The 14,370-nt window shown below is 45.6% G+C and overlaps 1 protein-coding gene across 1 annotated transcript; it reads left to right on the forward strand.

Moving 5' to 3' along the window:
* Positions 1-729: 729 nt before the first annotated feature.
* Positions 730-11,568, forward strand: LOC117347720 (coenzyme Q-binding protein COQ10 homolog B, mitochondrial-like). The gene is made up of 5 exons (XM_033919016.1): positions 730-1,007; positions 7,508-7,666; positions 8,557-8,749; positions 9,577-9,678; positions 11,055-11,568. Exons 1-5 carry the CDS (start codon positions 877-879, stop codon positions 11,220-11,222), a joined length of 753 nt encoding a protein of 250 aa, XP_033774907.1. The 5' UTR covers positions 730-876; the 3' UTR covers positions 11,223-11,568.
* The last annotated feature ends 2,802 nt before the right edge of the window (positions 11,569-14,370 follow it).

Consider the following 14,370-nt stretch of genomic DNA (forward strand, 5'->3'; position numbering starts at 1 on the left):
AGTCGTGCATATAAGTTCTTCACCTCCTAAACTGTACTGTCCCCTTGGATTTTTGCAGCCCAAATGTATGGCCTTGCATTTCTTAGCATTAAATTTTAGTTAATTCTATGATTTTCTTGACACTCAAAAAGCTGTTTGGCGTTTATAAAAGATTAACTGCACAGATGCCCTCCTCTTATATCTATCAGTGTACCTGCAATTATTTGATGCACGCTTGGCCTTTCTAGATAATTCCCTTTTATGAACATGGGAAAGATGCTTGGGAGCTCCATTTAGTAACTCCTATATTTAACTTTGTCTTGTGAATGGTTTTTTTTAATTTGATCCTCCACCTTGTCCCCTGACTTGCATTGTAACCGAGTACAGCTGCAATGGCCCTAAATTATGAGGGGCGCTGAAAAGTTCTCAGCCCAACCAAGAGAATGAGTTATTTCACATTTTTTTATCACTGAAACGAAAAGTGTGGAATGACTTGTAAATTTCATGGCTTCACATCACTCTTTTTTTTTGGTTGGGCTGAGAAGTTACTATATACTACAGGACAAGATTTATTGCTCATGCCTGCTCAACGTCCTGGGCAAAAGCCTGGCAGCTGCGACGCCTCAGCAGACCGGTCCCGGGAAGAACGCCCCATTGTGACGTAACAAAGGGGTAGGATTCGGAGGAGGCAGGGCCTCCCATTGTGACGTCACAATCACTTTTTTATTCCACCCTTTGTGAGGAAGGAGAGCTGCGACGCGTCAGCAGACCGGTCCCAGGAGGAACGCCCCATTGTGACGTCACAATCACTCTTTTATTCCACCCTTTGCGAGGCGAAGGAGCCGGCACAGTGCGAAGCTGAAGGTAGACGGTCAAGAGAGCAAAGTTTGGGTAGCCATGACTAGCAACAGCAGCAGATGCGCGGCCTTCCTCCTCCGACGAGCACTGCTGGAAGCAGCCGAGAAGCGATCGAGTGGGGCAGCGAAGCTGAGGCGGCGGCTGGATCGCAGCACGCACCACGGAGTTCGGTAAGAGCCACGTGGGGAGATTAATGACTATTTGATATATCGCCTATGGTAATACTAAGCGATTATACAAAATCTGTAAAATCAGGGGGGACACAAAGACAAAGAGGAGAGAAAACAAAAAAGGATAAAAGAATGGGGAGGGGGAGGAGGAAAGTAGGAGATTAGATCATTGTTCAAAGCTTTACATTGATCTAGGCTCGATTCCTCTCTAATGTAAGGGGGGGGGAGCAGTTACGGTGAGTAGGCACGGAAAGTAAGTTTTGGGAAGAAGATCTGAGGATTGAAGCGTTTTAAATGGAAGTAAGGCAACTTTAAAGTGAGTCTGACTCCCATTTCGCACAAATTTCTTAAAGATTACTAATTTAAAGTCAAACTCGCTGGTAAAACAGGACAAGGAGCAGTTTTCTCTGTGAAATGCCTGGAATTTCCCCCCTCCGCCGGCTCCTGACTATCACATGAGTTGTGTCCTTCCTCACTTAACCCTTTTGCTCCCACTCTTAATCTGCTTCCTCTTCCCTTCCTTTCTTTCAACTCCACCCCCTTTTTTGTCCTCATCCTCCCCCATCTCTTAATAACCCCCACCCGGTTACAGGCTCCCTTCGCCTTCTTTGCGTCACTTTAGAGAAGTTGTAGAACAAAAGGTCTTGCTGCATTTTTAAAAAAATTATTTCCTGGAATTAGTCATTCTGCTTCCTCTTGAGTAGTGCAGTCCGGTAAGATGCCAAAGGATCTTTGAAGATGAATAAGAACTTGAAGTCTAAATCCCAGTGGTTTCTTTTTTTAATTTTTATTAAGTCTTTATTAATTTTACATCTTACAACAAGTGTAACAATAGATTACAGTTAAATTGAATTGAATACAACACTTGAATCTCTATTATAGTCAACATTAAAACTTTTAACTCATTCCCTCCCAATCCAACTATAACCTATGTGTACACAAAGCTCATATACATTATTGCATTTATAATGGAAAAATGGTATTTATTCATTACAATCCCAGTGGTTTCGAGCTAAAAAGATTAAGGCCCATAAAGTTAACAGAAATAGGTTGCCCTCCACCCCCATCCCGAGGTCCACTGTGCTTGAGTCATTGAATATTCGAGGCTCTGTCTCCTCTTCCTCATGTGGACATTGGCCAGGGGCCAGGATTCTCAAAAACCCACATTAAAAAGCGAGATTCTCAAAACATTGCACATGCAAATGAGGTCGGCGGACAGTGAAGATTCGCTAAATTTGCGTGTGCCCATCACTAGTGATAGCAGGGGGCATATGTACAGAAAAAAATGTGGTGGGATATGGCTATACCGGGATACAACTTACTTTGGCGGGACAGAGAGGGCAAAATGGGAGGAGGGGTAGCACTATACACTAAACAGGACATCAAAGTTACCAAGATCGCATATGTCAAATACACCGGGGAATCCTCTGGATGAATTTGGCTAGAGGGAAGGACAAATGCCTGTATCTTGGTGTAGTATACAGACCTCCAAGACAACAGGAGGACATAGATATAGAATTAGTCGAAGACATTGAGAATATCACTTTGCGTGGAGACACAGTATTGTTAGGAGACTTCAATATGCCTGATGTGGATTGGAACAAACTTTCCGCTGCGTCCAGCGGCAGCAGGAAGCTATTAACCTCTATAAAGGGAGCGAGACTCAGACAAATGGTATTAGAGTCCACTAGGGATCGGGCGATACTAGACCTAATACTCACCAATGGAGAAAGTGTCACAGAGGTCTCGGTAGGCGATATGTTGGCCTCCAGTGACCACAACATGATATGGTTCAACCTCAGGAAAGGTTTCACTAAGTCAAGCACATCAACCAAGGTCCTCGACTTTAAGGGCACAAACTTCGAAAGCATGGGAGATTTCGTCCATCAGGCACTGCAAAACCATGCCGAAACAGATAATGTAGAGATAATGTGGTCAACTCTGAAATTAACCTTACACGAAGCAACCAACTGCTATGTCAAATCAGTAAGTAAATGGAAACAATAGACCGCAGTGGTTCTCTGAGGAGATCTCAGACCTCATAAAAAAGAAGAAAAGAGCGTTCATCATCTACAAACAATCGGGGAAACGAGAATCCAAGGAAGACTATCTGGCCAAGTCAAAAGCGGTCAAAACGGCAGTCAGGGAGGCTAAACTCCGAATGGAGGAGAACCTTGTGAAGAACATCAAGAAGGGCGATAAATCCTTCTTCCGGTATATTAGTGACAGAAAAAGAAACACAGATGGGATAGTACGCCTTAGGAAACCCCACGGGAACTATGTAGAATCGGACTCTGACAAAGCCAAACTTTTAAATGAATACTTCTGCTCGGTCTTCACTTGCGAGGCGCCGGGATCCGGCCCTCAGCTGCCGACGAGGGAAAACCCATTTTGAAATTTTGAGTTTACGCCCAGCAGTGTCTACAAGGAGCTATCAAGACTCAAGGTGAACAAAGTTATGGGACCGGACAAACTACACCCCAGGGTGCTCAGGGAGTTGAGTGACGTCCTGGCGGAACCGTTATCCGCACTCTTCAATCTTTCCCTAAGTACAGGAAGAGTCCCGTTGGATTGGAAAATGCCTAACATCATTCCATTCCACAAAAAGGGATGCAGGACGGAGGCTGAGAATTATAGACCGGTGAGTCTCACATCGATAGTGAGTAAACTTATGGAAACACTAATCAAACGCCAATTGGATACGTTCCTGAACGAGGAGAATCTACGAGATCCCCATCAACATGGTTTTACGAAGGGAAGGTCCTGCCAATCAAATCTGATCAGCTTCTTTGACTGGGTAACAAGAAAGCTGGATATAGGGGAGTCCCTGGATGTCGTGTACTTGGACTTCAGCAAAGCGTTTGATAGCGCCCCACACCGCAGGTTATTGAACAAGATGGGTTCGATGAGACTGGGTGAAACATTAACCGCATGGGTTAGGGACTGGCTTAGAGGTAGACTTCAGAGGGTAGTGGTAAACGGTACCCTCTCCGATACGACGGAGGTGATCAGCGGAGTGCCGCAGGGCTCGGTCTTTGGCCCGATCCTATTTAACATCTTCGTAAGAGACTTGGCTGAGGGGCTTCGAGGTAAAATTACATTATTCGTCGATGACGCCAAACTATGCAACATGGTAGGCAACCGCACAACAGATGAAAGCACAGTGCCCGATAAAAGCTAAATGCCCGACAGTATGACGCAGGACCTACTCCTGCTGGAGGATTGGTCAAAGACTTGGCAACTAAGTTTCAATGCCAAAAAATGCAAGGTCATGCACCTTGGTGGCAAAAATCCATGCAGGACTTACACCCTAAATGGTGAGATCCTAGCAAGGACTGTAGCAGAACGTGACTTGGGGGTGATCATTAGCGAAGACACGAAGACTGCCAATCAAGTGGAGAAAGCTTCATCCAGGGCTAGACAAATCATGGGCTGTATCCGTAGAAGTTTCGTCAGCTGTAAGCCCGAGGTCATAATGCCGTTGTACAGATCCACGGTGAGACCCCATCTGGAATATTGTGTACAATTCTGGAGGCCACATTATCAAAAGATGTGCGGAGAGTTGAGTCGGTTCAGCGAATGGCCACCAGGATGGTCTCAGGACTCAAGATCTCCCGTATGAGGAACGACTGGGTAAATTGCAGCTGTACTCACTCGAGGAACGCAGAGAGAAGGGAGACATGATCGAGACGTTCAAATATGTCACAGGCCGTATCGAGGTGGAAGAGGATCTCTTTTTCCTTAAAGGACCCACGGCAACAAGAGGGCATCCGTTGAAAATCAGGGGTGGGAAATTTCATGGTGACACCAGAAAATATTTCTTCACCAAAAGGGTGGTTGATCGCTGGAATAATCTTCCACCACAGGTAATTGAGGCAAGCAGCGTGCCAGATTTTAAGAAAAGATGGGATTGGCATGTGGGATCTCTTCATGGAGGTAGTTAGGGGAGTGGGCCATTAGTGTGGGCAGACTAGATGGGCCGTGGCCCTTTTTTGCTGTCATGTTCTATGTTTCTATGTTAAGACCCCCCTCCCCCCAAAAAACACAACCAGTGTCGACCAACAACCTCCCCCCAGCAGCGGGAGAGATGTCCACACTCCTGCTGCTCTGAAATCCCGGCCATTTGTGCACCCCACCCCATGCAGCAGGAGAGATGCCCCTCCTAGCTGCCTTCATCGTCTAAAATGGGCCTTCCCCTCCCCGGTGCATCTTGGGATGCACCAGGGAGGGGCCTGGGGCTCTGATTGGCCCAGGTTGTATAAAGCACCTCCCATGGGAGAGGTCTTAAACAACTTAGGCCAATCAGAGTCTCAGGCCTCTCCTTGGTGCATCCCAAGATGCTCTGGGGAGCGGAAGGCCCATTTTAGATGATGCAGACAGCTGGGAAAAAGGAGTCCATGCCCATCTGGGTCATTTCTTTTGAGGTGAGGGAGAATCACTTGCCAGCGGGGGAGAGTGAGCATCTCTCCTGCTGATGGGGGGGGGGTGTTGCCACCATTCCAAGAAGGGTGTTGTATTTGCCGCCACTGCAGGGAAGGGTTGTTGTGATGCAGCAGAGAAAATGAGCATCTCTCCTGCTGCATCACAACACAGGGGCTTTCTAGCAGTCTCTGACACTAACTGGCACCCCTGGACCAGTTGCTTAATTTTGTCATCAAAAGCCAATGCCGCGTTTTGTAAATGGCTCAGTATTTTTTAAGAATCCACCGAAGGGCTCATTTCTGTGTTGAAGAGCCCATTTGCATGTCGGTGTCGGAGACTGCTAGAAATCTCGCTAAAGACAGAGATAATCCGTTTTGATGATCCATCGCTAAACTGCCAGAAAACTGTTTAGTCTTTGTTAGGCTAACAAAGCAATGCAAAGGACTCCAGTTCATGAGCTCACACAGAACCCTGTGCTTAACTGCTAGTGGTTTTATTTTATAGTGTCTGGAAGCCTGAAATCTATCTTTCTGTTCCTGGAAAGCTCACAATCTTTTGCAGTTGAGGCAATGGCAGGATAATTGATTTGTCCAAGATCAGGAGACCCAGTGGGATTTGAACCTGATGCCCCTAGTTTTAAGCCTGTGGCCGCCACTGCTGTTGCTGTCTTCAAACTTTGAGTAAATGGGAGGGGAAAGAAGTAGTGAATGAGCTTGGAGGAAGAGGAGAGATCTGCTTTTTTGTTTTCATAATCTGGGGTCATGTGCAGTGGCGAAGCGAGGGTAGGAAGCATTAGGGCGGTGGTGCGCTCACCCCTCTCCACTCCTTCGGCCCCCCTGCTCCTTCCCTGCCCTTCACACCACAGTTGCGCCTCACGTTCCCCCTCCATATATCTCTTTAAATCTTTGCCAGCGCAAGCAGCTTCTCCGGCCTGCTGGTCACACCAACGTTGGCATTCCCTCTGAAATCACTTCTGGCTCCACAACCTGGAAGATTTCAGAGGGGAATCAGGCCAGCACAAGCGGCAGGCCAGAGAATATGCTCGTGCTGGTGAAGATTTAAATAGGTACAGGAAGGGAGTGAGGGTGGCAGAGAGGTGCTGATGCCCTCACCAAGATGGTCTCTTCCACACACCCCCTCCTGGTCATGTGAATTGTTAAATGTTTAAGTGATATCTTATTGAATACGTGTTTGGAATGTGTTGGGTTTGTTTGTCTTTAATCTGACCCATATTTGAACTCCTTTATTTTTGTGAGTTTTTATATGTTAAGTCCTTAGATTTTTCCCTAGCCCCAGCCTTTAGCTTTGCTCTTTGGCATGCAACGAACTGATCACTTTCATGGCCATATCTTGTTTCAACTTTCACCGTTTGGCTAGATGTCTTGATCAGGCGCAGCAGGCCTGGAACGGATCCCAACCGATAAAGACAAGCAATCTTAAGCAAGTTTCAGTAATTTAATGACTTGGCCTGCCCTAGCTGAAAGCGAGAATGAGGCAATAAAGCATAAAGTCTGATGGCAGGAGGTTAAATATTCCAGTTCAAGTTCATAGAAATTTCTCAGCTTCAGGCTCAACAGGTTATAACGTTATTAATCTTTAACTTGGTGCCACGTCTTAAGTGCGAAACTGCATAAGTTCTTTCTTGGGCCTTGTTATTGCTAGGATTAAAGAAACAAGTGTCCAGTGCTAAGGGTCTGATGCCTATGCTTGGCTTGTTTGCTGTACAAGTGGACTGGAGCGGGAGACTGTCCAGTGTTGACCCCTGACAGTTGAGCTTTAGGGGTCTATAGGTGCTCTGGTCTATGCTTGAGAACAGTTGCTCTAATGAGTGAACTAGAGTGAGTTAGGATGGGATTTAAATTGGGGGAGGGGGATTTCCAGGTAGTCTTAGAGGCTCATGGCATCAGATCCTGGCCTGGGTCTGCACAAAAAGAGCAGCAGGAAGTTGCAAGGTCCCCCAAAAAATGGTAGTGACCGAGTTTTTGCTTCAGGTTTCTTAAGTGTAACATGAGATTCCAGCAGATGGTTTCTAATAAAAGGCTCAACCTTGGCTCTTATTTCCTTTCTTGATCCTACAGGTATTTAAGTTCCTGTGGAATACTGGCAACCCCAAGCACTAAACTACCTCAACTATCCCCAGCCTTGGCATCCAGACAACAGGCTCGATCTTTCCTTAATCTGGCAGCACCTTTGATGGGAAGCAGAAGAATGGACTACGCAGAAGCCAGGATACTTGGGTGAGGACATCTCTGGTACTAGTCGGCTTTATCCCCTCTTCCTCTGATGTCCTTTGACTGAATAACTTTGAAGAGCCATCAACTCTCCTCATGAAAAAATCCTTGGGTGCACAGCCATAATGAGATGTTCTTTAGTCCTAGTCTAGCGCTGATTTTTTTTTTTTTTTAAGTCTTCTAAGCAAAAAAGAAACAAACCCCAAAACAGTAATAAGCCTTTTGCCACAAAGAGGTCTGTGCTTGGCTTTCTACTTTATCACCCAGGCTTGGCTAATTCTCAGTTAGATTTATGTACCCAATCGAATGGCCTTGTCTTGTTTACTTGAAGGATTTAAGCCAGAAACCTTTTAAAATGTTTGCATAACTAGAAAACTAATTCTCAGCTGCAAATGATGAATTATATGCAAATTCTGCTAGTTGACAACACTCTAGAACTGAGGATACTCTGATATCAGGGTGTGGTAAAATGCATGTTATTTATTGCTTTGCACTCAAGTCACAAGACACTCTGTCTTCTTGCTAGACACCAGGATCACCTCCTTTTGTCTCAATCTCAACCGCATTGTCTGTATTTCATCTAACTGTTGTGAACCGCCTAGAACTCCCTGGGTATGGCGGTATACAAAAATAAAATTATTATTATTATTAAAACATTACAAGATCAGATCAGTGCTGTGTAGCCAAAGTGACAGACAGAGATCCTTGTTTAAAATTCAAATGAGCAGTAGTGAATATGCTAAAGTAGTCTAATTACCCTTTTTTAATGAGGTATACTTCTAGATTCTGTGGTCTTGCATCTATTTTTAGTGCACAAGTGTGATCCAGCACGCATGTAGTCAATTTAAAATGTCACTCAAATTTATAAATATATATATTTTTTCTAATTCTTTCAGATATTCGATTGAACAGATGTATAATGTGGTAGCTAATGTGGAGAATTACAAGTTGTTTGTTCCTTGGTGCAACAGTTCAAAAGTCCTTTCCCGTTCCAAAGGGATCACGAAGGCAGAGCTGGAAGTCGGTTTTGCTCCAATTGTGGAGCGCTATGTGTCTGAAATTTCTGTTATACCTCAGCACCAGATTCGGGTAAGGGTCTTAAAAAACAAAACAAAACCCATCTTGACATGTGGTGATTGCTTCGAGGTGGCAGGGGGGGACAGAACAGAGTAGTTGCCTTGTGAGAGAGTAGCAAACAGAAGACAATGTCCCAACAAGGATCCGAATTTCAGCATCAACAGATGCCTTCATCAGGGGACACTCAGACGTAGTTAAAAGAAAGCCAGTAGTTGGGTCAAGAAAGCGCTTATGATTCAGCAAACCAAAACAATAAGGAGAAGCGCTTTCTTGACCTAACTACTGGCTTTCTTTTAACTACATCTGAGTGTCCCCTGATGAAGGCATCTGTTGATGCTGAAATTCGGATCCTTGTTGGGACATTTTAATAAAGGTTACACATAGGTTATTTAGGACAGTGGTTCCCTGTCCTGGAGGACCACCAGGCCAGGCGGGTTTTCATGATAGCCCTAATGAATATGCATGAGAGAGATCTGCATATAATGGAGGTGTCAGGCATGCAAATCTGCTCTATGCATATTCATTAGGGCTATCCTGAAAACCCAACTGGCCCAGTGGTCCTCCAGGACAGGGTTGGGAACCACTGATTTAGGACATCGCCCTTGCCTTTGAGGTGGCTACCGGACAGTTTTGCGCTTGCTGATGAAAATCAGTGATCAGCTCGCCTTGTCCTGTGTTTGGGACTGGCTGAGGTCCAGTCTCTTTAATCCCAACTGTTTTTTTCTTGGTTCTTGTTGTGGATTCTGCTCAAGAATGTACATGTGGTGTAAACATTAAATGCTCTAATACTGCAAAATAAATGAAATTGGACACTAATGATCCTTCTCTTCTTCCTGCAGGCTGTTTGTAGTGAAGGGAAGCTCTTCAATCACCTAGAGACCATCTGGAGGTTTGGTCCAGGGATCGCTGGGCAGCCTGACACATGCACTTTAGATTTTTATGTAAGTATAAAGGGTTATTTCAGCTGCTCATCAATTCTTACATCAGTATTAGGGGGAAGTATAAGGTAGCAGTTTGGCGAATCTAGTGAGATATAATTGACTCTATATTAAGGCACCCTGTTTGCTCACTTCTAAAGCCATTGGGATTTATAGATTTTTCTAACTACTGAAAATCTGTATGCACCATGATATCTTTATATATAGTACAGGAGCAATAAACAGCTCTTGTCTAGTACTAAGCAAAAGTGATGCAGACATCTGATATCCATTGTGTTAGAGCAGTGTCTCGTAAACTGTGTGCTTCGACGAGGCGCTGGTAAGGAGGAAAGGTGCTGGCTCACTGCTTATAGGATTGTACCTCTTGCGGTGAGAGGCATGTCCTGTAAATAGTTGGCTAACTCTCTCCCCGTACCTTCCCCTCCTCCAGGATCCCCCACCGAAGTGACGGACTCAGGGTCACGGACAGATGGGGCACTGGGAGTAATTTGCCGCTGGCTGAAAAGTTTGTGGGACACTGTGCTAAAGCAATATTGTTTACAATTCTGGAGGCCGCACCTTCAAAAAGATATAAAAAGGATGGAGTCTGTCCAGAGGAAGGCTACTAAAATGGTGTGCGGTCTTCATCATAAGGCGTATGGGGACAGACTTAAAGATCTCAATCTGTATACTTTGGAGGAAAGGCGGGAGAGCGGAGATATGATAGAGACGTTTAAATACCTACGTAATGTAAATGTGCACGAGTCAAGTCTTTCATTTGAAAGGAAACTGCAATGAGAGGGCATAGGATGAAGTTAAGAGGTGATAAGCTCCTGAGTATTCTGAGGAAATACTTTTTTTATGGAAAGGATGGTAGATGAATGGAACAGTCTCCCAAAAGAGGTGGTGGAGACAGAGACTGTGTCTGAATTCAAGAGGGCCTGGGATAGGCACGTGGGATCTCTTAGAGAGATAATGGTTACTGCAGACGGTCAGTCTGGATGGGCCATTTGGCCTTTATGTGCCGTCATGTTTCTATTCCCCTGGCTCAGAAGCCTGAGTATGCATAGACAGGACTCCTCCCCAGTTCATTCTGCTTCTTCCATGCCTCTATAACGGAAGCAGCTGATCCCTTGCCCAGAAAAAAGACAGCAGGGGCAGCATGGAGAACAAACTAGGTTCCACCCTTGGTGCTGTTTGCCATCTCTGACTTCTTTTTCATTAATTTTGTAGTTCAAATAACATTCAGCATATGTTAACCAAAAGCAGAATAGAACTAATAATAAGAAAAACAAGCAGGTCTCTTCAGTAAGCTTGAATAACTGTGTGCCTGAACACTGCTTCCAGAATTCACATGTCTCTAGAAACAACTGGACTATGTTTTTTTTCCTATCTGTCAGGTCTCCTTTGAGTTCAAGTCCCTCTTGCATTCCCAGCTGGCCACAATCTTCTTTGATGAGGTGGTGAAGCAAATGGTGACGGCATTTGAGAAACAGGCAGCAAAAATGTATGGACCACAGACGGTGGCCCTGATGCCTGAGAGACAACGGGCTGCGAGAGCTATGTGAGACGGCTGAAATACAAGGACACTTTTATAAAAGATGACACCTCCATCTTTGGTTAGCTGAAGACTTGTCTTCATAACAGCCATTTGCCCAGATTATTGACTGGGCTCTGTTTCCAATCTTTATTTCTATTTATGATATTTAACTTGCACAGCTCTGAAAGAAAAGAAGTTTAAGTTATTTTGAATCGTATGCCATCTATTTAACTTGAATCTGTTTGTTTGAGGACCAACAATGTCTCTGTAAATAACTTAGTGTTTTAAAGATTGATTCTTCCAGGACATATTTTTTCACAAACTGTTCCATTTTTAAGCTGCAACCAAATAAAAATGTTCATTTGGGTTTTACATGTGCTGTCTTCGGTGACAAAATAGTTGCTTGTCTGTCTAACGCCTTTGATTTAAAGTAGACTAGGAAACATTTTCCATACAAGGGGTCATCAAGGTATGCTGAATGGAGGGAGGCTCAGAAAAAAAGCGAAAGTGCTGAATGCCTAGAAATAGCCGACCTGGACTGAGGCAATTCTGATGGAATGGACCTCACCTGTCAAAGGTTGAAGAGCAGGGGCTGGGGGAAGTGATGCTCTGACTAAGCAGCCAAAATGGTGTGGGAATTGCTACCAGGTCTAGCCCAACTTGGATCAAACGTTTAGCAAGTTGGGCTATACCTGGTGGAGTGAAGAAAATTTAAGACAGTCCTAGACCATAAAGATTAAAAAAAATATATATATATATTTTGATACTCCCTGACCGGGCTTAAAGAAATTGAAACTGCTTTGTCACCTCTGGCTCCAACTACCACTGAAATGCTTTCTTTGCTTATTTCTGATTTGAGGAAGAAGGGGTTACCTTCAAAAGCTAATCATAAACTACATTATTATTAAAAAAAAAAAAAAAAATTATATTCCGCATATCCTACAATTCTATGTGGATTACAAATTATTCAGATACACAAGCATTTTTCCCTAACTGTCCCAGTGGGCTCCCACTCTATCTAACGTACCTGGGGCAATGGGAATTAACTTGCCCAGGGTCACAAGGAGCAGTGTGGGATTTGAACCCTCAACCTCAGGGTGCTGAGGCTGTAGCTGTAACCACTGCACCACACACTTCAATATACAGAGCTCCATACATCTAATAATAATAATTTTATTTCTTATATACCGCTATACCATAAGTTCAAAGCGGTTTACAACGGAAGATACATAGTCAGGGATAGAGATACAAGATAAATAACGTTTGGTCTGAAGTACAAAGAATATTTGGTCACAAGTGTAGAAAGAATTTAGTCTGAATTACAATTAGAGTTGAAAGAGTTCTTCAGTTGACTTAGAAGATTGAAAGTTATTCCAGTGATGCAATTGAGAAATGGATGGGTGTTGGGAATTGATTATGGGATGGGTAGGACATGTTTTGATGAAGAGATAAGTAGAACCTGCTTTGGGATTTAGAACTTGTTAAACAGACGTGTCTTCAATAGTTTTCTAAAGTCTGCGTAAGAGGTAGCCTCTAGTATGGGTTTTTCGAACCATGTGTTCAGTTTAGCTGCCTGAAATGATAACATTCTATTGCAGAATTTCTTGTATTGGCAAGCTTTCAGGGGGGGGTAATTAAATAGATTTATTCTGCGGGTGCTCTTGTTGGAACAGTTTAAAGTGAACTGAGAGGCAAGGTAAGCTGGTAGCATCCCGAAAATGGCTTTATAGCTAATGCTGGCAAACTTGAAGAGAACTCTAGATTCCACAGGCAACCAGTGAAGCTTTTGATAGGACGGGGTTATGTGTTTCCATTTTAAGCGGCGCTATAGAAATAAGCGGTATGAGCTGTAACGGCAGGCGTGCACAAAGAGGCAAACTGGCAGGGTTGCAGTCTGTTACTCTTCTGCTTGCCTGTGTTGGAGGGCGGGAGACAGTTGCTTCTCTTCCTTTTATCCCAGGACAAGCAGGCATGATATTCTCACATGTGGGTGACGTCATCTACGGAGCCCCAGCGCGGACAGCTTTTCAAGCAAACTTGCTAGAAGTTTCAAGTTTGCACACTGCACCACGCATGTGCATGCCTTCTCGCCCACTAGAGGGCGCATCCCACCTCGTGGTCCTCAGTTCAATTTTTTCCGCGGAGCCAGAAAGCCCTGTGGATCTGAGCTCCAGTGTATTGCCTTCTAGCTGCCGCGTTTCGTTGTTCTTTTATTGGAATAAGTTCGCGGTGCTGCTTTCTTGTTTTTTCGTTTCTTTCTTTTCAAAAAAAAAAAAAAATAAAAATTTATTTTTCGTTGGGCTCTGGGGGCTCCCGGAAGCCGTGGCCGCGGGACGTCGGTCGTTCCCGGCCTTCTTCTTCGTTGATGTCCCGTCCTGTTACGGGATTTAAAAAGTGCAGCCGGTGTGAGAGGTTACTTTCCATCACTGACCCTCACCGGTGGTGCATTGTCTGTCTTGGGCCGGATCATCCGACAGCGTCGTGTGATCGCTGTGCTACTTTCCAAAACAGAGCCCTCCGTCGCCGTAAGGCCAGAATGGCGGAATTGTTCGCCGTCGACACGCCGCCTAAGGCCTCGACGTCGGCCTCGGCCTCGGCCTTGACCTCGGCATCCTCGGGTGCCTCGGCTTCGCCTCGGCCCTCGTCTTCGAAGGCGTCTACAGGGAAGCCGGCTTCGGGTAAGTCCTCTGTTCCATCCCCTTCAGCAAAGAAGCCATCTTCTACTCAGGCTAAGGCGGGTGGGTCGACCCCGGCCCCGCCTCGGACCTCGACTTCGCACACCCCGAGGGAATACTCGAGACCGAGGTCGCCCTCCAGGGAGTGTGCTCCGGACTCGGAACTCCCCACCTTCGTGGGGATTCCGGCCTTCCAGGAACTCCTTCGAGCCCTGATTTCATCGGAGCTGACGGGGGCCCTGGAAGTGTTGCAGCGGGCTGCGGTTCCGGCGGCCTCGACCTCGGCCGGGGCGCCTTCGGTCTCGGAGGCTCCGGCCTCGGCTCCCTCGACCTCGGGAGCCCCGGCCTCGGTAACCTCGGTCTCGGGTACTGTCGCCCCCTTAACCTCGGTCTCGGCCCCGCCCATGACCTCGACCTCGGGGGGGGCCGCCTGAGCGGAGTGTGAGGCCCAAGGAAAAGTTGCGCAGAGTGCGCCGTCTTTCCTCCTCTTCCTCGGGGTCT

This window comes from Geotrypetes seraphini, chromosome 13, assembly GCF_902459505.1.
Source record: "Geotrypetes seraphini chromosome 13, aGeoSer1.1, whole genome shotgun sequence".
Classification (NCBI taxonomy): domain Eukaryota; kingdom Metazoa; phylum Chordata; class Amphibia; order Gymnophiona; family Dermophiidae; genus Geotrypetes; species Geotrypetes seraphini.

Excerpts from the sequence above, each read along its gene's own strand:
- LOC117347720 (XM_033919016.1), top strand. The coding sequence starts at position 877 with ATGACTAGCAACAGCAGCAGATGCGCGGCCTTCCTCCTCCGACGAGCA. Across the intron at positions 7,667-8,556 it reads GCAGAAGCCAGGATACTTGG|ATATTCGATTGAACAGATGT; the intron begins GTGAGGACATCT and ends TAATTCTTTCAG. Across the intron at positions 9,679-11,054 it reads CATGCACTTTAGATTTTTAT|GTCTCCTTTGAGTTCAAGTC; the intron begins GTAAGTATAAAG and ends CCTATCTGTCAG.